The sequence below is a fragment of the Herpailurus yagouaroundi genome, unplaced genomic scaffold, assembly GCF_014898765.1.
Source record: "Herpailurus yagouaroundi ecotype Mexico unplaced genomic scaffold, PumYag 139, whole genome shotgun sequence".
Lineage (NCBI taxonomy): Eukaryota > Metazoa > Chordata > Mammalia > Carnivora > Felidae > Herpailurus > Herpailurus yagouaroundi.
Window position 1 is genome coordinate 18,805,741 of NW_024412394.1, and position 25,011 is coordinate 18,830,751.

Here is a 25,011-nt window from a genome sequence, read left to right on the forward strand (position 1 = left end):
CATGTTTATCAAGGACAGGGAATCTTTGGGTCAGTTTGTACAAATATTCATCGGTTACATCTTAATCTTAGTGTTACTTGGAATTGTTTCAGCAAAGCAAAACCCAGACTAAGGAGGCTCTGTTAGGGGAAATAGGGTTGTCTAATTGTCCAAGTTCTTTCTGGGGCCACAGAATGATGTTCCCTGGACATTCTCTGTCCCCCAACCTTCCTCTTAGGATTCACTAGCATCAGCCATCATGTCACTCCTGATTTGTCTTTTGCCACTTTTTATCTAACCCAAGTACTCAGCGTCAGTGTGGGTGTTGGAGAGATCCTGGCCCCCAAATCTCTCTGTTCACTCTTCCAACAGTGGTCCTGATCTTGGTACAGACAGCGAGAACAGTGCCTTATGTAGGCCGCTGCCCTAAATACACACTGCCTCTTATTTAAAAAAAAAAACATTTTTTAACATTTATTTATTTTTTAAGAGACAGAGTATGAATGGTAGAGGGGCAGAGAAAGAGGGAGTCACAGATTCAGAAGCAAGCTCTAGGCTCTGAGTTGTCAGCACAGAGCCTGACGCAGGGCTCGAACTCATGAACTGCGAGATCATGACCTGAGCCGAAGTCGGATGCTCAACCAACTGAAACATCCAGGCGCCCCATACTGCCTCCTATTTATTTACACACAACACTGATTTCATAAAGGTTGTAACCATCATCCACAATCGACAAGCTTAAAAAAATTTCACACATCAGAATGGTTTCGTATTGCATTTAATCAGTGTTTGCTGTTCCTAGTAGTATGGTTTTGTTCTTTTCAGACACTTTACTCTTAGAATCTATAGTTTGCTTCAGTTTGCAGCGTCCCGTACTGATCCTGCGACTGGATCATGGCTGTTTGCCACTGTAAGACCTACTTTCATCAGAACTGCAGGATGCCCCTGACTACCTCCACATAGTGGCTATCTGGGGGCAGCTTCCTCAGACTCCCAGGCTGCAGGAACTTCTTAATTGTAGGGATGTTGCTGATTCTTGCTTTAAATGCCTGAAATGAGAACCAGTAAAATGAAAGCCTCCATAGCAGCCACAACCTTTAAGAAAATCATAACTTTGTCATGGGAGGAGAGTGCTTAGGCTGCCAGCTTATGGAGCTCAGTGTGTTGAATCTGAATTAATTCTTAAGGCCTGTTTGCTGGATGTTCTCAGGATGGTAATACAATTGTTAGTGTGTTTAGCCTGAATAAACTGTTTTGTTAAACAATCATTCGGGTGCACGTGTGGCTCAGTCAGTGTGTCTGACTCTTGATTTCAGCTCAGGTCATGAACCCAGGGTCGTGAGATGGAGCCCCCATGTTGGGCCCCATGCTGGGCATGGAGCCTGATTAATATTCTCTCTGTCCCTCTCTCTCTCTCTGCCCCTCCCCACCCCCCCCACACACACTCTTTCTCAAAAATTGAAAAAATAAAAAATCATTGTCTCAAAGAGGTTCATATTAAAAACTCTAAAAAATTCATACTCTTTGACCTACTGATTCCTGTTCTAGGAATTTCTTATAAGGGTGAGCAAAGAAATAACATAACGTATGAGCGAAGAAATAATGATAAGAATGTTAGCACAGTGAAAAGTCAGAAATAACCTATATTTCCAAGAACAGAAAACTGGTTATATAAACTATGGTACATCCCTACAAAGTATATAGTTCAGTAATTTAAAATGATATAATATATAAGAAGAAGAGGAAGACCCCTGTATTGACAGGGAAAGAGCTCTAGAATGCACTGTTTAGTTTAAAGGGAAAAAAGGGGAGGGGCAAAAAAAGAGAGGGAGAGAGAGAATCCCAAGCATTAGCAGTTGGCAGCATGGAGCCCAATGTGAGGCTTGATCTCACGAACTGCGAAATCATGATCTGAGCTGAAATCAAGAATCAGATGCCTGGGACCCCTGGGTGGCTCAGTCAGTTAGGCCTCGGAGTTCAGGCCAGGTAATGATCTCACAGCTCATGAATTTGAGCCCCGCATCAGGCTCTGTGCTGACAGGCCAGAGCCTAGAGCCTGCTTCCGATTCTCTGTCTCCCTCTCTCTCTGCCCCTCCCCTACTCATCCTCTGTCTCTCTCTCAAAAATAAATAAACATTAAAAAAAAAATTTTTTTTAAGCAGTCTTCTTTTAAGATGACTTGGAGATGCATTTTGTTTTAGTCTTTGTTTCTATTCACTTTTTCTTGGGCTTCATGTGGATATTAATACACTACCTTCAGTAGAGGGAAGTCAGAAAGAACAGAAGCATCGAGTTCTTCCACCATTAAAATAGCTTCCAACAGTTGTATGTCTGCCCAACTGAATTTGTTGCCAACGAGAAAATCCTCTCTGTGGTCATTCAAAATCTGCAGAAAGAAAGATGACAAAGAATATCATATAAAAGTAAAGACTATTTTGCCTGGCTAAACACTTATAAAAGCAGGGACTCTTGGGGCGCCTGGGTGGTGCAGTCGGTTAAGCGTCCGACTTCAGCCAGGTCACGATCTCGCGGTCCGTGAGTTCGAGCCCCGTGTCGGGCTCTGGGCTGATGGCTCAGAGCCTGGAGCCTGTTTCCGATTCTGTGTCTCCCTCTCTCTCTGCTCCTCGCCCATTCATGCTCTGTCTCTCTCTGTCCCAAAAATAAATAAACGTTGAAAAAAAAAAATTAAAAAAAAAAAAAAAGCAGGGACTCTTTTGTAAAGATCATATGTACTAGAGAATCTTTTTCTTGATAATCTCCAAGAATGTTAGAAAGGGTCGGATGAAACCAACTCTTAAATACTCTTAAACCTGCTGCAAACTGGCACAATATTGTTGGAAAATTGTCAGTGATTATCAAGATATTTGGGGTAGTAAAGTGTTAGAACGGAGTTGTCTCTTAAAAGCTTAGAGCTGGTTAAGTAAAAGTGAACCCACTAGTATAGGGAGACACTAAGGTCATGATTAACTAGAATCTGGCTACTATCCCACAAGTAGAAATAAATCATCAATGGGATATCAGAAGCCCAAACCTGAGCCTTCTTACTATCCAATGAAAAGTGAATATAAAAATCCCTCAGGTGTAGCTTTGAGTGGCAGATGTACAAAATATGGGTTTACTCCATAGGTAAGGAACAAAGATAAATTCAGGCACCACATCTCTTCCTGTGATACATGAATAAAAATAAAGTATTAGTATGGATGAATAAAATGACTTGAATCAGTGAATTCTAGAGTATTCCAGCCATGGCAAACATAAAAGCAGTTGATGGAATATATCAAATATGCCAAATATAGGGAAAATGATTCCTGCAGAAGACAAGTTCACAGACACAAGTTACAAAGCACATGATTTGTACTTGAGATAACTTTTTTTTTAATTTTTTTTTTCAACGTTTATTTATTTTTGGGATAGAGAGAGACAGAGCATGAACGGGGGAGGGGCAGAGAGAGAGGGAGACACAGAATGGGAAACAGGCTCCAGGCTCTGAGCCATCAGCCCAGAGCCTGACGCGGGGCTCGAACTCACGGACCGCGAGATCGTGACCTGGCTGAAGTCGGACGCTTAACCGACTGCGCCACCCAGGCGCCCCTTGAGATAACTCTTTTATAAGACAGAGGCAGCACACTGACAAAGAAGAATTTTGGGTCACAGAGCCAAATGTAAGAGTGGAGTCTTAAAATTTTTTTGTTTAATCTTTATTTATTTTTGAGAGAGAGAGAGAGTGCAAGGGAGGAACAGAGAGAGAGGGAGACCCAGAATCTGAAGCAGGCTTCAGGTTCTGAGCTGTCAGCACAGAGCCCGATGCAGGGCTCAAACTCATGAACCATGAGATCACGACCTGAGCTGAAGTCAGATGTTCAACTGACTGAGCCACCTAGGTGCCTCAAGAGTGGACTCTTTAAGGAGTTAAAAATGCTTAAAATGTTCAAAGAGAAAATGGGGGAGGAAGGCATGTGGAAAAAAAAGAGCATATGGGTTTGAAAAAGAAATAAATATTATTAAATGAAAAATATAAATGGTATAAAAATATTCAATAGAAAAATTGAAAAAAATAATTTGGCATAAAGATCTGAGGAAACCCACAGAAATAAAGATACGGAAAATATGAGAGAGAGGTTAAGAGACATGTAATATAGAAGGAAGCTCCAACCTAAGTCTAAGAGGAGCCCAGAAGGACAGAACAGAGAGAATAGGGAGGAAGCCATTTTCCCTATTATTTGGTGGAGGATTTTCCAGAATCTTTTTAAAAAGAAGGACATTCTTGTTAACTAACTTGGATTTAAGTAAAATTAAAAAATTAAAAAAGAACAAATCAGGAGACTATAGATGCTGGAGAGGATGTGGAGAAACGGGAACCCTCTTGCACTGTTGGTGGGAATGCAAACTGGTGCAGCCACTCTGGAAAACAGTGTGGAGGTTCCTCAAAAAATTAAAAATAGACCTACCCTATGACCCAGCAATAGCACTGCTAGGAATTTACCCAAGGGATACAGGAGTTCTGATGCATAGGGGCACTTGTACCCCAATGTTTATAGCAGCACTCTCAACAATAGCCAAATTATGGAAACAGCCTAAATGTCCATCAAGTGATGAATGGATAAAAAAAAATGTGGTTTATATATACAATGGAATACTACGTAGCAATGAGAAAGAATGAAATATGGCCCTTTGTAGCAACATGGATGGAACTGGAGAGTGTTATGCTAAGTGAAATAAGCCATACAGAGAAAGACAGATACCATATGTTTTCACTGTTATGTGGATCCTGAGAAACTTCACAGAAACCCATGGGGGAGGGGAAGAAAAAAAAAAAAGAGGTTAGAGTGGGAGAGAGCCAAAACGTAAGAGACTCTTAAAAACTGTGAACAAACTGAGGGCTGATGGTGGGGTGGGAGAGAGGGGAGGGTAGGTGATGGGCATTGAAGAGGGCATCTTTTGGGATGAGCACTGGGTGTTGTATTGAAACCAATTTGACAATGAATTTCATATATTGAAAAAAAAAAGAGAACAAAAAAAAATTTTAAAAAAAAAGAGGGAGATTCTTCAGACTGAAAAAAAAAAAAAGGGAGGAATCAAAGATTGCTGGGACCATGTCAAAAACCAGAAGCAAACTTGACGAAGCTACCACTGTCCAAAAGATAAGATACTTGAACTTCTATAATCACTTGCATAATTACTGAAACTAATGTAACATTGTGTGTCAACTATACTCAAATTTACTTTATTTATGTATTTTTTAAAAATTTATTTATTGAGAGAGCGCACGTGGGCATGCATGTGCACAGGTGCATGCATGGGGGAGGGGCAGAGAGAGGACAGAGGGAATCCCAAGCAGGCTGCCAGCTGTCAGCACAGAGCCTGATATGGGGCTCAATCCCATGAACCACAAGGTCATGACCTGAGCTGAAACCAAGAGTCGGATGCTTAACTGACTGAGCCACTCAGGCACCCCTATACTCAAAAAAAAAAAAAAAAAAAAAAAAAAAAAAAAAGAAGAAGAAGAAGAGCTCTAACATTAATCAAAGCACAGCCAATGTTTAAATTCATGGCAATAAACAGTATCATCATGTTATTTAAAGAACAAAAACAAGAAGGAAAAATCAATAAACTCATTAGTCCCCTTTGAAGATGCTAGGTAACTAACTCATTTTGAAAAGCAGTGAACCCAGAGCAAGAATCAAGGATTTATCCTCCTTTCCTAACATAAACCACACCCCAAAGTAACTAAATATATTATGACGGGGAAGATTCATTTTATAGAAAGTATTCCAGCTAATAAATGAAGAAGGGTTAACAGATTTGGGTGTCAGTATTTTGCATTCACCAATAAATCAGTGGGTCTAGGCATTAATCATCAGTCGCATTTAGTTGTAAGAAGAGGGAAAACCAGATAATGTCTGCTTCCTAATGACCTTCACAACATCACCTACGACAGTCTGGCCAAAAAAATCACACCTGGACACGATTAGGCTTCTAATTCTAACTTCCAAATGACAGGAATTTTAGAGAATGAAGGAGTATGCTGCATTTAGTAAAATCCAGGCTATGGGAAATTTGACAAGATAAATACAAGAGGAATAGAAGGAGAGAAAAAGGGGAGCCTGAGTGGCTCAGTCAGTTGAGTGTCCAATTCAACTTGATTTTGGCTCAGGTCATGACATCATGGTTCATGAGATCCAGCCCCGAGTTGGGTTCTGTGATGACAGCAGTCAGCCTGCCTGGGATTCTCTTTGTCTCTGCCCCCCTCCCTTGTGCACTCTCTCTCTCTCAAAATAAATAAATATTTAAAAAATAGAAAAAAAGAGGAAGGGACCTTATAGATTAAAAGAAGCTTAAAAATGTAATTGACTAATGACAGAGAATGAATTTGAGGATTTTTTGTTTCATTGTTTTCGGGGTTATTATTTTTTTTAATTGAAATACACTTGACACACAATGTTACATTAGTTTCAGATAAACTTGAGTCTGATCCTGATTTGAACAAATACATTATTTTAAGTGTTTTGAGGAGTACTGGATTAGGCCACACAGATTTCAAAATCTGTAGTATGATAATGTCCATTTAACATTATAACTCAAGTAATCACACTAGTTTGTTTGTTTGTTTGTTTTTTACATGAAAGGCATTTCAACAACACTGTACATTGTTCCAGATAAAGAGGAGCTTGCTTGTCTAGTTCTGAGGTACTAGCAGAATCCTTCATTGTGATTTAATCAGTAATAAATCATTTTTCCCCAAGACTAAGACTGAGGAGAAATACCACAGAATTCTTCTGTCTGACAAGCCTTTATTTATGGAACCCTATGCATACATGGTACCTTACCATTTGTATTTCCAGGACATTCCTAATGATTCACTCCAAAATGACTTCCGAAAAGTTGTAACTTTAAGAGACCTTATCTTTTTACTGAGGCATGATTACCCACCAGTATTACACGTAAAGAAACATCTGACAGGAAATTTAAGGCGAAGATGCCTTGGGCTGATGGCTTTTTAAAAAATCAGAACAGAAATGCTGTACCTTTCATTGCATTTGGCTTATTCCCATTCAGTTTTGTTAGAGGTTCCATAATTACGTAACCCTTATTAAAGTTTTGCTCCAGGTGCAGTAAAGCTCTACCACAGCTTCTGTCTTTTTAACATTTTTAACAGATATTCACGCCTGAAATAGTCTTCTTAGCAACAGGAAGTAAGTCCGGAATGCCTGCATCCTGCAAGTGCAGGTGGGAACTTGCCTTGCCCGCGCTCGGCTTCCCAGTTCTCGTCCGCCCCGCCCCCAGTTCCCCTCTGCCGTGGGAAGGCGTACCGGCCGGCCTCTTGAAGATGCCAGCCCCTCCCCCTGCTCCCCTAGCAGGACCTGCGCGCGCAGCCGTCGCGGAGCGCAACCCTGCCTCTCGCGAGAGCACCCTGGCACGTCTGGCCCGCCAGGATAAGGCCTCAGTGAGGTCCAAAGTGGATTGCTCCCCCCACTACCTTTTCAAAGGCGGGGAAGTAACGGGTTTTAGCTTTCTTCACGATTAAAGTAAGATTCTCCTCTTTTTCCTCAGGGGGTTTGAACGCAGCCTGCGCGGTCATCAACATGAGGTCCAGGGTGCCGTCAGCGTACATGTTGATCCTGACAAAACAGCGTGTTGACTCTCATTCCGACGCGACCCTTTCAGTATGGGATTCCCTAATTCGCCACAGTGGTGGTGCAGATCAGTATTGGGGCAAATGACTTTTCATGCCCCCTCCCTTAAGATTCCATGCTCAGGAATGATTTCTGCCAACAGAGCCATCCTAGTGACCAGGGTATACTAGCATCTCTGGAAATGTTTATTGAATGAAGGGATGTGTGAAAAAAATTAATAAGTGCCTCTAAGTTGATATCTGCCATAAAGAAATAGATTATTGTGGTTTTAAAAACCCAACTGAATGAAGTTTACCGGAAGTGCGAAACTATTAGCACCAGAACCTCTTCAGTTGTTTAGGAAAGATGCATAATTTAGCAGGTCTTCCCCTGACCTGGCAACTGAGAAGGAAACGTTTGCTTTCCTAGTCAGATCAGACAAATACCTTGATTCATTCTCTAAAAATTTCCCTTGCATTGACAAACGCAAAAAAAAAAAAAAAAAAAAAAGTTAAAAAAACAAAAAAACTAAGGATGGTAGATATAGGACCATCATTTATTAGACTATTGGTGCAGTTATGCTGTGCAAGTTCTCTCTACAACCAGTTTGCAACCATTAAGGGTTGTGTGTCTGTGTATCCCCCACTATATGCTAACTGCCCAACAGATTTGGTTCAGTGATCATCTCTTTCTATTTTCAACATATATAAAAGCATAATTTACTTTGTTGTCCTATCTGAATTACAAATCGTTTTTCTTACATGTTCGATTGTCATCTAGCCTGTCACCTTTAATTGTAAAAAACAAACACATGCATCAAAACAGTGAGAAACAGATTGCTTTTGCATAGTATTACTCATTTACATTGTTACAAAAGGATGCTTTTCATACACTGTTTGAAATTGCTTCTCTTCCCATAAACCTTTGTGACTGCAAGTTAGGATGACTAAATTCATTTTAAAGGTGGATCTAAAGAAGAGTTGGGTGTGCTGCTTCTGGTTATGGACTTTTTCATTCCTGTTATACTCACTCTCCTTCTTCTGAACAATTGAACTTAGGCCTTTGTCCTACCATGTCTTCTATGTATATGTACAGACCACCCATAGTGTTCATGCTTGTGGGGATAAGATTTCAAGGACCACTGAAATGGCCCTTGGACCCCAAATACAGATAAAACCTTTATAGTTATAAGTCTTTGTTTTGTCTGTAGTTTACTTATCTCATGTGAAGCTGAACTATGTATTCCTGGGAGTAATAATCCAGCCATCCTCAGCCAAGCCTAGCACAGTGCCCAGCATGGAGTAGATGCTTGTGGTATATATGTGCAAAACAATGGACACAAAACTTCACCGTTCAGTAATTGTGATAAAACTTGACAGTCCCTTCCATCATTAGTTGTGGTGTGTTATCTGGAATGACTTCATGACTTGCTTTGACAAATAGAATGAGGTGGAACTGATGACCAGTTCTGAGCCTAGAACTTAAGAAGCTTTGTATGCTTTTACTCTCTCTTAGAACCCTCCCTAGCTGCTCCAAGAACAAGCTTGGCATGAGAGCATGAGAGACACATGGCCCATTTACCCCTCAGTGGACAGTCAACACCCCAAACCAGAGCCCCCTGACTGACTACTGGTTGACTACAGACATAATAAGTCCAGCCAAGAGGAGTCAAGCCTGGCCCAGATATGCCAATGCCCACGTGACATATAGACTGGTGAGGAAGAATAAATGCCTACTGATTTAAGTCACTGTGGTATGTTTTACAACAGTATTTGTGGTAATAGATCATTGATACAGTGCTCAGTGTTTGCTGAATCAGCCATTTCCACCTTACATAGAATGAAGTTTACTAGGTCATTTTATGAGAACCTATTTTGTGAGGAGTGGGGAGAGGATACGAATGTTGAATGCAGACCACCATGAGTAGTAAAAGGGGAAACCTGGAGTATTCAGAGTTATGCACAGCACATGTGGGTATAGCAAAAGCATCTCCCCATTTGTTCCCCTTGCCTTCTCCTCCTACCCCAGGCAGAAAGTCTACATCTGAACTGAATTTCAGCTGGTGCAAAACTACAGAGCTTGGATAAGAGTCCAGTACAGACATGAACACTGTGGTACCTGACTGTCTCCTTCAGGTCCTTCCCATACAAGTCATACTTGGCAGCAAGGTAGCTGAGGATGGCTCTAGTCTGTGTCAGCACCATTCCATCAATTTCAACCATAAGCACTTGGCCAAATAGCAGGCGTCCGTCTATGGATTGAGCAAAGAGAGGTTAGGGTACTCTCCTTCCATGGTTGTGGTAAGCCTGCAGGAGGGTCCCTTCTAATTTTGTTGAGTAGTTTTTAGTTTTCATCCAAAGTGGTGAGCTAACGATGCCAGTTGTTGAGGAAATTCCTACCATTTGCTTTATGGAAAATCTGAGACTCACTTGATGGTTTCATGCATTTTTGTGCATTGGTTAATCACGACTATTTAAGACACTATACATTTACTATGACTGTATTAGAATATAAATACTATGAAAATCATCTCAGGGAGATGGATTGTTAAAAATACTCACCCACTCCCCAGATAATTATGATTCAGGGCTGGAGGCTGGGAGCCTGAATTCTTTGAAAAGCACATCAGGTATCACTCCAGGTCTACACAGCAGCAGGACGGCTGTGACAACAAGAACCCAGGAAGACTGGGTCCAAATGCCAGCTTTAGCCCTCCCCAGCCATGTGTCTTTAAGCAAATGACTTACCTGAGCTTCAGCTTCCTTTTCTCTAAAACAGTAATAATACCTATCAAGCAGGATTTTTGAAAAGATTAAATGAGATAGCTTTAAAAAAGCACTGAATACGGTCAATAATCAGTGTTCAGTAAAATTAAATTTTCTGCATTGTGAGTGACTGCCTATAAAAGTAATGCATTTAAAGGTGTACTATAATTAGTACTCTTTTCATAGGATAGGGTCTTGAAGAAATACATAGCCTTTAAATTTCCTTTGCTACCTGCACATTGCTGAGAATAAGGAACTTTATCTAGAATAGGAACCAGACTTCACTAGTGCATTGGCAAAGACCATAATGAATTTCCCTAGTTTCCAATATTGTTGCTGCTTGCTTTAATGAGAGACAGTAGAAGATGGTGGAGAGAAAACCACCACAGGAACTTTTCAGGGAGCCAGTGTCCCTATTTAATTGGATGATTCAGGCAAGTCTCTGTCTTCCCTCAACCTATTTTCTGATCTGTAGCAGTATTGTCTTGCCCATTTTAGGGTTTCCTTGAGCAGGAATAAAATCATGCTTGTGACCATGCCTTGGAAATATTAGTACAATTATTAATGGAGAGACTGAAAAATCTCCACTTCCTAAAGATAGTGCTACATTTGTCTAACACTGAATGATCATCCAAACTGGTCTCTGTGCTACTGCTTTTAAGGATGCAGAAGTCCATTAAAAATGATCCATGCTTCTAGGAACTGATGATCTTCTTCAGAAGGATTTTTAAAAATCTAGGATCAACAGTGCAGGGAAGGATCTTTGCAATCATTTAGTTCATTCATATTATAGACTATGGCACTATGGAGGCCAAGAGGGCAAACGTGACTTGCTCACACTCATAGGAGACAGCTAAACCAACAGAAGTAGGTCTCCTGACTCTCTGCTGAGGGCCCTCTCTGCTGTCCTTTTCTGCCTCTTATTCGCTAATAATAGTAATGCCCAAGAGGGTATCAGAAGCACAAGAGTAGCATCACAGACTCAGAGAGGAATGGAGGATCTCCTAGGCTGTTAGGGAGGACTTCCTGCCAGAATGATCATGGAAGAGTTTCTGAAGATACATTTTATTTACTTATTCAATACATATGTATTTACTCCCTACTACGTGCCAATGACTGGCCTTGTTTGGGGTGGAGTAGGGCAGAAATAACGAGGAAGAGGAGGTTCAGGGATTTATTAAAGTTTCTGGACAAGAACTGGGGAGGGGTTAGTTGGCCTTCCCCATTTAATGAGAGCTACTGGCGTCCTGCATCTGTGACCACAGAGATTATTTTTATTTTATGGTAAGGAGAAAGGACGCAGAGAAGTTAAAGGCCTTCTGCAGTCATACAGTTTGTAAATGGTAGGTCTGCGGATTACTAGTTGAACATTTTCCCAAAAAATAATTTGTGTTCATTTCATGACTGTTTATCAGCAATAATGGGAACATCCAGGTTTCCTTAGATAAGGAAAATAACTTTGTGGCGGTTAGAAGTTTAAGAAGCTCTGTGAAAGTACTAGTCTTTTGTCTTGGTGTGAAAAACTTTTCTAGGGCATTGTAAGGATGAAGGACTTCTTCCAAATGTAATCAAATTTTGATCTTTTCTATAGTCTTGGTTCTATAATTGTAACCTGATAAACAATGGTGTCTGTTAACCTGCTGAAACCATTAAGAGGAAGTGGATATGAGCCATGAGAACTAAAGAATATCTTTGGTCAAATTCCTCTTCCCTTTTACTTCCTCCCCTCCAACCCACTGGATCAGTATTTAAGAATTCTAAAAGGATTCTTTAGTGGGGTGGGGAGTATTGAACCAATTCGCTCAGTTAGCCCATGCTATCATATCTAATTGAGGTCAGGGTCATAGTCTACTTGATAAGCTTTTATGAAGTCTAAAGAGAAATGCAGATGATACATTTAGCTCTATGACAGGGATACAGTGAGCATTCAATCAGTGTTAGCAGTCCTTGTCCTCATAGTTGTCACTGTAGAGTTATGTGTTCCTGTATTGAAATGAGTATTTCCAGAAACAATTTTTTTCTAGTAAGATAGCATTGGATAAATCTAGGCTCACCCTTCTGCAACTTCTCATATTGTTCTGTTGTTTCAATAAATTCTTCTTCAAACTAGATAAAAGAAACGTTGTTATAACTTTAATGTCCTCAGAGAGAGCGAGAGAGAGGGAGAAATGTTCACAGTATAAAATGTCCAATGGCTTCCTGAATGAAAATTTTATTTTTATTTACTTTTTTTAAGATTTTATTTTTTAAAAAAATTTTAATGTTTATTTATTTTTGAGAGAGAGACAGAGCATGAGCAGGGGAGGGGCAGAAGGAGGGAGATACAGGGTCTGAAGCAGGCTCTAGGCTTTGAACTGTCAGCACAGAGCCCGGTGCAGGGCTCAAACTCACGAACTGTGAGATCATGACCTGAGCTGAAGTCAGATGCTTAACCGACTGAGCCACCCAGGCACCCCAAGATTTCATTTTTAAGTAGGGGTGCCTGGGTGCCTCAGGTCGTGATCTCACAGTTCATGTGTTGGAGCTCCAAGTCAGGCTTTGCACTGACAGCTCAGCCTTTGGCTCCCTCATTCTCTGCCCCTCCCCTGCTTGTGGTAGTGCTCTCTCTCTCTCTCTCGCTCTCTCTCTCTCTCTCTCTCTCTCTCTCTCAAATAAATAAACAACAACAGCAACAAAGATTTTATTTTTTAGTATTCTCTACACCCAATGTGGGGCTGGAACTTACAACCCCAAGATCAAGAGTCAGAAGCTCCACTGACTAAGCCAGCCAGGTGCCCCCAGAATGAAAATTTTAAAAGGAACCACAAAGTTACCAATTTAGACACAGCTGAAAATTCTGCTGGCATGTGTGTGTAGGGGGCAAGGGGGCATGTGTGTGTAGAGGGTTTTGTCTACTTAACAGGATATCCCCAGCCCCGTTCATATTATTTCCTTTTCTTGACATTAGCTCTTTTTTCTCTCCAAATTCTTGTCCTTTTCTCTAACTTCCCCCAATAATTTCCCTTCTCCTATTCCTCTCTTTCCCTTCTTCTCTCTCTTCTGTGCCATTCTCCCTCTGTATCAGGTCAAATTAAATTTCTCTTCGATACTTGTACATTCAATGAAAGGGATCTGAAGATTATTACTCAGGTGGGGTTATCATCATTTACTGATGGAATCTCTGAAGCTTCAGTGGGAAAGAGTGACTTTTTGTCCCTAAGACTTGAGATGAGGGTAGGATAAGGTGAACAAAACAAAGAAGGTCATGCATGAGTCCTTGTTTTAAAGAAGATGTCATTCAAAGAGGGAAAATGAAGTCTACACCTGCATGAAACCAAACAGTTTCAAAGCACTTGTGAAAATCTATGGAAAAGTCAGTGGTTAAGGAATTCAGAATTAAGGACAGATCCAAGTGGGGCAGACTTTTCTGGGCTCAAGAGGAGACCAGATCGCAGCTGGAGGTAAGGTTTCAGTGGGTAACCATGGGTAGAACATGGTGCCAGGCCAAAGCTGGAAAGACCCCAGAAAATCAGTTCGTTCCAGTGAAAACAATGATGCAGATGTGGGTCTCCTCTCTCTCCTTTGTCTTATGAGTCATCATGATCTCTCTGCCTCTACAAAGTTTCCAGAACACCTCCCTACACTTCCACCCTCCCAACCCTGCTTAAACAGAGGACTATGATCCCTCCCTCACCTCTTACAAAGGAAGACAGATGGAAAGGGAAAGAGTGGATCCATCTCTAAAGACCACCCTGAATTATGAAGTGGGGAAGAGGACCACTCCAGCCCACCCAAATTACCCTCCTTCCTTTTCCCAGGAAGGAACCAACCTCCACTCCAGCTGCAGCCAGCAGCCAGCGGATCGACTCCATCCTGCCCCTGCCACGAAAGTAGCAGAGCTTGGGCTTGGTTGTCATGACTCCTGGCTCAGGGTTTTCTGAAGGGCAAAATAAGAAAAGTGAGAAAAGCAAGAAAACAATGATCATAGAAGCAGGATTGTGGTTACCTCCAAGGAGGAGATGAGGGTTGTGATGGCGGGGGTGGGGGGGGGTGAATGACGGTGAGTCTGGAATGCTATTAATATTGTTTCTTTTTTTTTTTTAATTTTTGTAATGCTTATTTGTTTTTGAGAGAGAGAGAGCGAGCAGGGGAGGGGCAGAGAGAGAGGGAGACAGAATCTGAAACAGGCTCCAGCCTCTGAGCTGTCAGCACAGAGCCCGATGCAGGGCTCGAACTCACGAATTGTGAGATCACAACCTGAGCCAAAGTTGGACGCTTAACCGACTGAACCACCCAGGTGCCCCAATATTCTGTTTCTTAAACAGAATTAATAATCGGTCTTTATAATTAGTCTTTAAACTGCACATAAATGCACTCTCCTGTATGTATGCTCTATCTCACAATTTAAGAAAAAAGAACAAACTATACTTATCAAAGTATCAAGGTATCCATAGATTTGAGAGACTGTCTCTGGTATTTTGAGAAAGGATCCAGGTGTTAATATGATGGTTTCATGAACAACCTTGCAAAAGAAAATCTTTTCTAACAGTGGCAAGGAGCTGGGCCGTTTTGGACTGAGATGTTCTGTGGGAGTTGGGCCACTCTTTCATTTCTGTCACAAGGCTTTTCTGAGTGTTGGGACAGGCACAGATGTATGCCTAGTCAGGACCAGGATTCTAGTCCTTGCGTGACCACCAGGGAGCCGGGCAACCTTAGGCCCAGTTCAGTAGGTCTATCCACCTGCATGTCCTCATCTGTAACTGGGAAGGATTACACTAGGTGACTTGCAGCCTTTTCAAGAAAAGTATCGTGATAACGCAGGCACATGTGATAGCACTTTCTACCTCACTGCTGCAAGGACCACAGTGGCTATTATGCTAGTGACCTCTGCCTGTTGCACAGGATTATTGAACGTGCTTTGAGAATGTTAACACTCTATACCAACTCAGAGAACTGCCTGGTCTCCTTCTCCCACATCTGCCTCTCTGACCCCATAGGTAACAATGCATGCTCCAAGGAAACAACAAAAAAAGCCAAACTACTGGCACAGTGCTCATGGTGCTGTGGCTGGGAGGGTGCTCAGATGACCTGGACAGAGAGACCGACCTCAGCTTCCCAAGGCAGCCCTCACCATAGTCCTCTGCCCACCAACCCCCAGACTGCCAAACAGCATGTCCTAGCCAGGATTCCACTCAAGGACGCTGCCTGTGCTAAGAAAATTCACAAGAAAGTAAAAAAAATCAGAACATCAGTAGCTCAGTTCATGATGAAGAATTTGGCTGTTAATACCCTATATCCTATGACAACAAAGTCACTCAGGTTCACAAAATCTTGCAGGTGTTTTGAGGCCGTGTTGCCCTCAATCATTCTATTTTCCTCTACGTTGGATTTACAGTTTAACTCTTGGAAAAGCTGAATCCCTTTCTTTTTGTAATATGGAGCGTTTCACAAATTTGCATGTCATGCTTGCACAGGGACCATGCTGATCCCTGTATTCTTCCAATTTTAGCATATGTGCTGCCAAAGCCACACGATTCTTTTCTTGTTGTGGTCTTGTCATCTCTTGGGCACTGCCCATGTTGGGTTGCTTTTAAGACTCATTTCTTTTAAGTTGCCTCTTTAGCTATTGAGTATTGAAAGTGTCAGGAGCTTCCTAAAAACCCACTTCTTTATTGTCTTGGGAAACAATGATTAAAAAGGCACCTGAATTCCCTGATTAGAGAAACATGTTCGGGTCTAGTAACTTACTACTAACACAACTTAGAATGAGCCTTACAATAAAATCAGCGTGGAAAGAATATGGCAAGAGGGAGAAGGGAAATGGTGCCTTTTTGTTTAACCTCTCCCCCCGGTGAGATAGCTCTTAAATTCTCTGGTCTCCTACAGGTCCCACGTAGGATGGTTAAGGAGCCAATGCAAGTGCTGTTGGAAGTCAGAAAGAGGAGGCATAGCAGTTCACCAGCATGCTAAAGACACGGCAGGACACACATGCCCAGTGGGTGTCAGCACTAGAGTAATTCACACCCACATGGGCCATTTTTCAGGTATTGACCAGATGTCAGGAAGGCAGCAAAGCAAACAAACAACAACAATATTAACAACAGCAAACCCTGGGTGACCGACAAATGATTCAAGCCCTCTGAGAACCCCATCCAAGTATCTGTCTGTCCTGCTGCCTTCAGACAAAAATAAAGCAACACTGGTGAAGTTAAACATCAGTGTCTAGCTTGAGGAGCTTCATCTTTCCACTCTGCTTAGTGCATGGAGCTCTAACTAGTTTGACCCCTCTCCACCTGCTCTGAGAGATGGAGATGAGGCTGTGAATCTAGCTGTGGCTGGTCTCAGGTTAATTCCTGTCATTTCATCTCCTTGAAACCTTCAACGAGTCCAAATTCTGTTTGAAATAAATCTTATGGTGAAAGAACATGGGACATAGGAACTCCTGCTAACACCTTTTTTTTTTTAAGTTTATTTATTTTGAGAGAGAGACAACACAAGTCAGGGAAGGTCAGAGAGAGAGAGAGAGAGAGAGAGAGAGAGAGAGAGACTCCCAAGCAGGCTCCCCACTGTCAGTGTGGAGCCCAACACAGGGCTTGAACTCACAAAAGCATGAGATCATGACCTGAGCCAAAACCAAGAGTCAGACACTTAACCGACTGAGCCACCCAGATGCCCCAGCTAACACCCTTTTATAGTGATTATGTCCTACCCCCCACATCCCTACCCTCCACCCCCCTACCCCCAGTTAGACAAGGCTGAAAGTTATCCTTTGATTTAGACCTTGGATCCAGAAAAGGTCATCTCTGGTAGCCTCCAAAAGCTGTTTCTAAACAATGGTCACTTAAAATGTTGGCGGGATGGTCTTTCTTCTGATTATTCTCTTAGTTACTTGAAATCTACAGAGATTAAAATTCTGGCCCCAGATTGCCCATGAGAGACAGATACCTAACACAACTACTGAGTGTCATAATGTGGAGGCTCCAGACATTGTATTTGTTCCAGAGACCCAGTCAAGAGTCAGAGTAAGATTACTGGTACTGTGCCTGGTACCAGTAATGGTGAAATCTCTCAGATGAAAAGAGGGGCAGCAAAATGTACTCCTAAAACGATCAAGAAAAGGCAAGCTTCTTGGTGGCATTGGCAGAATCAACACTCAAAGAGATGGCAGGCATATGAGCCTTTGGAGGTGCTGGAATGAAACAATGGGAGCACAGCACATCAGGTGTGCAGGAGTCTAGGTGCCAGGGATGGAATGTGATGTTTTCTGCTGGGAGGGGCATTGTCAATGGGTAAGAAGGGAAAGCTGTACTCCTTAGGGTATATAATCAAGAATATGGATTAATAGCCACCCTTGGGGCACCTAGCTGGCTCAGTCAGTTGAGCGTCCGACTCTTGATTTTGACCCAAGTCATGATCCCAGATGAGCCCTGAGTCGGGCTCCAGACTCCTCAAAGAGCCTGCTTAAGATTCTCTATCTCTAAAAAACAAAAGAAAGAAAGAAAGAAAGAAAGAAAGAAAGAAAGAAAGAAAGAAAGAAAGAAAGAAAGAAAAGGAAGGAAAGAAGGAAGGAAGGAAAGGAAGGAAGGAAGGAACGAAAGAAAGAAAGATAGAAAAGCCACCTTAGCTTCACAGAGAGTGAACACTGAAAAAGTTGAGGGCTCAGATGTGGATCTAGTACCATTCATTTACATCCCATTCTGCCAGGCATGGTACCCAACTATGTCCAGTCCTCAAAACAGAGATGACGTGTGTGTGTTACTATCTCCATCTTTCAAAGCAAGGTGCTCTTGGCTGCAGAGTCACAAGTCCTCACTAATGTTGTACAACTTTTTTCCACCCCTGTAAGCCTCAGTCTCCTAATCCTTAGAATGGGTATGGTGGTTGTACTACTCACTTCAGAGGGCTATTGCAAGGATCGAGGACAAAATAATGGATAGAATACATACTACAGTATCTGGTCCATAAACAGAGTCCTCCATGATTCTTTAAATGAATTACAAACAGATTTAATGTTTTCTTAGAGTTTCTAATGCTGATTGGCTTCTCTATTAGTTTTATTTGTAATCTATAAGTTTTTGTTGCAAATGATACTGATATTTTGTAAAAGGGAGTTAAGACTTTTGTAAATTTGACTCAATATTGCAATATAAGACATTTTAAAAGCAAATTAGGATGTGACTTTTGCCTTCACTTTTTGATTGTGAGCATCATTGGAGCTTTTTTGTGGTTTGCTGCTGTATGGAAGAGAATTTGGGGATTTTATGTGATGCCCTTGTGCCCATCACTTTCCCCCACTTCACCTCTGCCAGGCTCTTACTCATTCTCAAGGCACGTGGGAGATCGAAGGATGAATCTTTGGAATCCAGAGTTGAATTACAAGGGACAGGATCACTCCCCTCCCTGCCACCACCTCCAAACCTTCCCTGTTGTTCAAGGGAGCACTAAAAGCCCAGGGTTACAATGGACACCCCACCTCTGAAAAACAGGACTGTAGCCTGCAACCCTCCCTTTCCAGTCCAAAAGAAGGAAATTTTTTCCTCTAGTTATTAATAACCAGGCACTCAAATGATAACCCATTACCACTTCTTGTAAAAATCTTGACGTTTGTGCATCAAGAACAGCTGGTTCTGGCCAACCAGCCACCATGCCTCACCTCTCAGCCTCAGTTCTAGTGTTCTAAAGTGGGCTGTTGGGTCCAGTCCCTATCCCCAACCCTTCCCAGGAACAGCTGTTTCTTCTGGAAGAGTTGAGTACAGGGAAGGAGCCCAATACTGCTTACAATCTCACCCCAGCCAAGAACCAACTTCTCCCCCTAGATTCTGCACTGCAAAACTCTAACAAGGTGGCAAACTCTTGGAAGGCAGGGGTCACGGTGTCTTCCTTCCATCTCCCAGAGAACCAGCCCAGTACTATCCCAGACACATGGCGGTTGTACAGAATATAGTTATTACCTCAGTGTGCCACTCTGAGATGCCAGTTTCCAAACTCGCCACAATGTCTGTTTGATCTTTCATTCTTTCAACATCAAACATTTATTGAGCTCCTATTACGAATACAGTACTAGGTAAAGTACTCCAAGCATACAAAGATAAATAAGATATAGTTCCTGCAATCAAAAACCTTACAAACCAAGGGGCGCCTGGGTGGCTCAGTCAGTTAAGCGTCTGACTCTTGGTTTTGGCTCAGGTCATGATCTCACAGTTCATGAGTTCAAACCCTCCCTTGGGCTCCACGCTGACAGTGCAGAGCCTGCTTGGGATTCTCATTCTCTCTCTGTCTTTCTGTCTCTCTCTCTGTCTCTGCCCCTCCCCTGAATGCACTCTCTCTCTCTCTCTCTAAATAAAAAAAATAAACTGAAAAAAAAAACAACCCTTACAAATCTGATACCTAGTGATGGAAACATCCAGACTATCAAGTTGTAAGAAGCAAATAGTGTTTAGAAAAAATACAATATGGTATTATAAGAATTGGACAGAGCCGTACAGAATGAGCATATAAATATAAGTTTTTCTGAGCCCTGCCCCTTCCAGCCCCATGACATTATAGGTTAAGGGCCTAAACCAAATCTTTTAATCCTTTTCCTTTGACCTCTAATGAATTTCGACAAAGATTAGAATGAGCCACAGCTTGGTAATATAGAAGACCAAGTTTGTTTGTGCTTCAAGAAATAAACTCAATTATTCTCATTGTTAAAAAAAAGTAAAAGTACATTGTCAAATCTGAAAGGAACAGGTGCAATGGAAATATTTGTGCCTTTCATGTGAAATAAAGGGAACAAAGGAGCAGTGTGTTCTGGATTTCACCCAAAATGCAGACATTCTGCAAACACAGCTGCTGGAAGACCCAGAACCCGAGGTGTTGAACTCACCCTAAACTCAAACCCCAGTCTTCAAGTCTGCTTTTTGTGCCGCTAATATTGACCAACATGTATGTCCTTAATTAAACAAACCTGGTGCACCAGCTAAGATTCCCAAACAGGGCTTATTACATTGGGAACTGAGGGCCACCTTTTCAGGCTCACAAACTTCACTTGTGTGATGAGCCGTTGGATGCACTCCCCCCACTCAGAGCCCCGGGGGCCCATGCCTAAGACAGGGTCAGCAGAAGACAGTAATGGGATGACATCACAACATTTGCATAGTCAGGGTGTGGACCTGGGTAAAAAATATGCCCCAAATCTTTTAGAAAATGTGGAAGAACTCATATCTGAGTTACGCCCTGGGTACCAATAAAAGCAAAGACCTAAGTTCAAATTTTAGCTCTGTTTCTCACTTAAGCAAGTTTTTTAACCTCTCTGAGCCTCACTTTCCTCATTTGTACAATAAGACAAATAGTTCCTAATTCACGTAGGTAGTTAATGAGAGGGAAATGAGATAATGTGTGCAAATTGCTGAACATAGTAAGGACTCAAAAAATGACGTGCACACATGCATGCATGCACACACACATCGGCACATACACATTCCCTATCTCCAGATTGTAGTAACATTCACATGCGAGAAAAGAAGTCAAATTTGCTTCTGAAAGAAGGCATTCTCCACAAGTGGGATTTTGTACTGGCAGCATCAGCTTCACCTGGGAGCTTGTTAGAAATGTAGACTCTAAATTCCTGGGTCAAAGCTACTGAATCAGAGTCTATGTTTTTCATAAGAGACCCAGACAATTCAGTTGTATATCAAAATGAACTTTGAGGGGCGCCTGGGTGGCTCAGTTGGTTAAGTGTCCGACTTCGGCTCAGGTCATGATCTCACAATCACTGAGTCCAAGCCCAGCGCTGGGCTCTGTGCTGACAGCTCAGAGCCTGGAGCCTGTGTCTCCCTCTCTCTGTCTGCCCCGCCCCTGCTCGCACCCTGTCTCTGTCTCAAAAATAAATAAACATTAAAAAAAAATATGTTTTAATGAACTTTGAGAAGCCAGGTCTGGAGTGAACATCCAACACAACTGCATCTGGGGCTCCGTGTGTGGCCCTAGGTCATTCTTCTCAGGAACTGTCGTGCAGACATAAATTGCAGATACTTAAAAAGTAGGGTGAGCAAATTGGTGAAGTGCTGGAGTGGCATGTGGCTAAGAATAGAGAAAAAGAAGGGCAAAGTGAGTTTGGGATAATTGTAAGTGAATTTCCCATGCTAAATAAATTTTTATTGACCCCCTTTGAAGAGATATAATGCTTCTTCCATCCCCAAGTTTAACCGAGTACCAGATGTGTAGCTTTCCTCCAATCCTGGGGTAGGTCTGGAAGAAATGTCACTTGCCTGAACTATCAAACGGGGAGTTGCTTAGAATTTGATAATCTCCTTCATTTCTTTCAGTTTTAACAGTCTTTCTGATCGGGGCACCTGGGTGGTGCAGTCGGTTGGGCATCCGACTTCAGCCAGGTCACGATCTCGTGGTCCGGGAGTTCGAGCCCCGCGTCAGGCTCTGGGCTGATGGCTCAGAGCCTGGAGCCTGTTTCCGATTCTGTGTCTCCCTCTCTCTCTGCCCCTCCCCCGTTCATGCTCTGTCTCTCTCTGTCCCAAAAATAAATAAACGTTGAAAAAAAAATTTTTTTTTAAAAAAAAGTCTTTCTGATCTTATTTTTCTTCACTTGTCTTCATTCTTTGCCATACACTCCTAACTGTCGAACACATGCCTTGAGAAAACAGGCAATCTTTTTGAGGTGAAATTCTACTGACAATGTTAACAGCCATTCTGGATAACTGGGGCAAAACAGCACATGATTTTCTCAGTTATTTGAACAGTTAGGCAAAAGGCAGGCTTTTATTGAATTTTCAGGATAATGAAAATTTTAAGGGGTTAATTTAAGAAGCTGCCAATTTTAGCAGATGTTTTGGGCCAGAATTCAAGATGTTGATGCCAAATCTATTATTAATGGAAATATCTGTAACATTTACTTTGGCTTCTCCAGTGGATCAGAATGGCCTATCTTCATTGTAACCAGTAGATCCAGATGTATCATTGAGACAAAAACAAAACAAAACAAACAAACCCAAATCTCTCCCACATAACCCTGTATTCACCCACAGAACTTAAATTTGCTAGACTGGAAAGATGTAGCATCAATTTAGCCTTAAGTTGACAATGTTTCAGACAAAGAATATGTTAAAGTTGGAAAACAGCAATATTAACAGCATAACCAAGACTTCCAGTGTAGCTTTAAAGTATAGTTAAATATAGGCTTAAAGTTACAATCCATTTGTAATTAAGTAGGAATTATTTCTCTTCTATTTTCCTAACATGACATATTAGAAAAATATTTAATTAGTTGATTTGACACATTGGTTGAATTTGACATGTTATCAAAAGGTAAGCCTCTTACATGGAATTAGCCCCTCCGAAAAATAGCTCAAGTATTTCTCTGACATTTTTAATACACAAACCACCAAACCACATTCCTGGGTAGGGTGGGGGTGGGAGTTACTTCTGTAATAGGGTGGTTAGGAAGGTAGCTCTATTCCAACTTCACATGCTAAGCAGTTTCTCCAAAGAGCCCTGTATTTCAGAAATATATATTTCCTAAATATTTCAGAAACTGTAGTTCCTTTCCATTAGGGTTTAATGGGCCTAATGGATTGGTTCATGTTGCCAAAACTAACAAGAGGTCGACTTATACCCCCCAGGTTTATAAATTTATCTTGGTGAAATACATACCCGAGCCAAAGAAGAGACATTCAGCTGCCCAGGTGATTCAGGCTGTTGAGGGAATGAACAAAGTAGGCCACCACCTGGCCTATTGCTGTTTAAAGATCTGGGCAACACCTAGAAAAACTGTGCCAGGGTTGACTAGAGAGAGACACCTGTTTTTCAACTTAGCACAGACCCTCAGGGATGCAGGACCTTGGAGGAAGACCCCCGTGTCAGACTGGATGATTATATCTTCCAAGCCTACATACAGTAGACACCTAGATGGAGGAGATTTACTCTGTTAGCCACCATGGCACAGAGTGGGGGGCACCTGTGTTCTTTTCAACTGTGTACAAAAGTAGGAGATTTGCCTGAGGGGAAAAGAAGCAATGGCTTAAAAATTGGTAAATGTTTCAATTCTACTTAAGTGTGTTATTTCCACCAATCAACTGAAATACCACTTGACTCTTACATACTTATTTTTTAAATTACATTTAATGTGCAGTATGGGCCTGGGGGGGGGCATTTCAATGTGTGATATGTATGTCATACATAGGCAATGAAAGTCTCCAAAAGGCCTGTCTAGATGAAAATTTGCTATCTCTTTTCCATGTACAGATCTACTCTGCATAAAAAATGTTCCTTTTATTTGATATAGGCAAGTTTAAAATCCTAGGCATTAAATTAACCACAAAGTTAAAACAATTGCTGACTGTAAGCTGCAAATTTGGCCACAAAATAGAACTATCCAGCCAAACCCAAGAACATCATATAAGAAATTCACCACTATCCTTACCTCTTCGTGGCTCTTGTCTTGGAGTGTTGCAGGAAGTTCAAGTGAGGGTTTATGACCCTTTCCTTTCCCACTGAATGCTCCACCCAACTCAAGGGATTAGCCAACGAGCATTCCAGTTTGTACACACCTCTGGGGCTTCACTTTACATCCATTGTTTGTGTATTTGAGAGTGCATCAGGTTGCCCAAGTAAGAAGAAAGTAAGATTCCACTGGTGCATTGAACAAATATTTACTGAGTACCACTCTGTGCCCGTCAGTGGTTTAGGCCTGCAGTCTACAGTGGCAGGCATGATAACCCCAATTCCTGCACTCGTGGTGCTTACATTCTAGTTGGGAGAGACAGGCAGTATAAATATATGAACAAGTAAATGTAGTGTGTTAAAAATAATAGTAGGAACAATATGTCAGATGATTATAGCTTGTGGATAAGTGACATCTATGACAGAAATGTTATAAGGGACCAGAGGAAAGAATCGGGAATACTCTAAGATACCTGCACTATCCATCGGGCAGTATAGTGTTATTTGAAAGTGGTCTTTGCATAGTTGTAAATCTGTATTGCAAACTTTGAGTGGCTTGTGCTGGGTCCCAAGCTCATTAAGTGCTGCACCTTCTCCTCTGTCCAGACACCAGAGCCTCTGCAACTGGCCCATTTAGGGCTAGGCACTTTTATTTGTTCGTTCACCTGCTGAGGCTTTAGTTGGTGAGCCTCTTATTCCATGGGCTTGGGGTCAGCCCTGCACCCTCTACCATACTGCTGTTTTTGAGAATAAACAATTTCTTGTTCCTGACCTCTTACTCTATTACCAGAGTCTCGTGGCTCATGAAAATGGGGGCGGAGTGCTGTGGGCTGAGACCAAAGGGTAGGAGCCTGGACCAAAAATGGACTGTGACAAAATGGGTAATGCCACCTGAGGCAAAATAGGGGAGGAGGGAAAGTTGTTTTCAATACAGGAAGAGAACCACACAACTTAAGGTCATGTAGCCCTGAGCAGGAAAGACACAGGAACCTGTCTTCATTTGACACCACATGGTCTCTTGTATTTATTTTTTCTAATCCTCTAATTCAGAAGCCAACCTTTCTTTCTGGTTGTTTTCTCAGAGCCCTGAGGGCCCTCTAGTGTTGAAGATTAAAACCCACCGGTTACAAAAAGGCTTGAGGTCTACGTATCACCAGGCAATGACACTGCATAGTAAAATCACACCACAATAATAGTACAAAATAGTGCAAATTTGCTACCATCCCACAAAACCCAAT

At 41.9% G+C, this 25,011-nt stretch overlaps 1 protein-coding gene and 1 pseudogene across 1 annotated transcript; both read right to left on the bottom strand.

Annotated features, from left to right (window-relative positions):
- Nucleotides 1–739: 739 nt before the first annotated feature.
- Nucleotides 740–14,422, bottom strand: LOC121029587 (glutathione S-transferase A4-like). The gene is made up of 6 exons (XM_040473768.1): nt 14,167–14,422; nt 12,412–12,463; nt 9,711–9,843; nt 7,457–7,598; nt 2,234–2,365; nt 740–1,028 (listed from the first exon to the last, which is right to left on the bottom strand). The coding sequence occupies exons 1-6, from the start codon at nt 14,320–14,322 to the stop codon at nt 906–908; spliced, it is 738 nt and encodes a 245-aa protein (XP_040329702.1). The 5' UTR covers nt 14,323–14,422; the 3' UTR covers nt 740–905.
- Nucleotides 14,423–15,765: 1,343 nt separating this feature from the next.
- Nucleotides 15,766–15,866, bottom strand: LOC121030109 (uncharacterized; annotated as a pseudogene).
- Between the last annotated feature and the right edge of the window lie 9,145 nt (nt 15,867–25,011).

Excerpts from the sequence above, each read along its gene's own strand:
- LOC121029587 (XM_040473768.1), bottom strand. The coding sequence starts at position 14,322 with ATGATCATTGTTTTCTTGCTTTTCTCACTTTTCTTATTTTGCCCTTCA. Across the intron at positions 9,844-12,411 it reads ATATGAGAAGTTGCAGAAGG|ACGGACGCCTGCTATTTGGC; the intron begins GTGAGCCTAGAT and ends CTCAATCCATAG. Across the intron at positions 2,366-7,456 it reads ACTTCCCCGCCTTTGAAAAG|ATTTTGAATGACCACAGAGA; the intron begins GTAGTGGGGGGA and ends TTCTTTCTGCAG.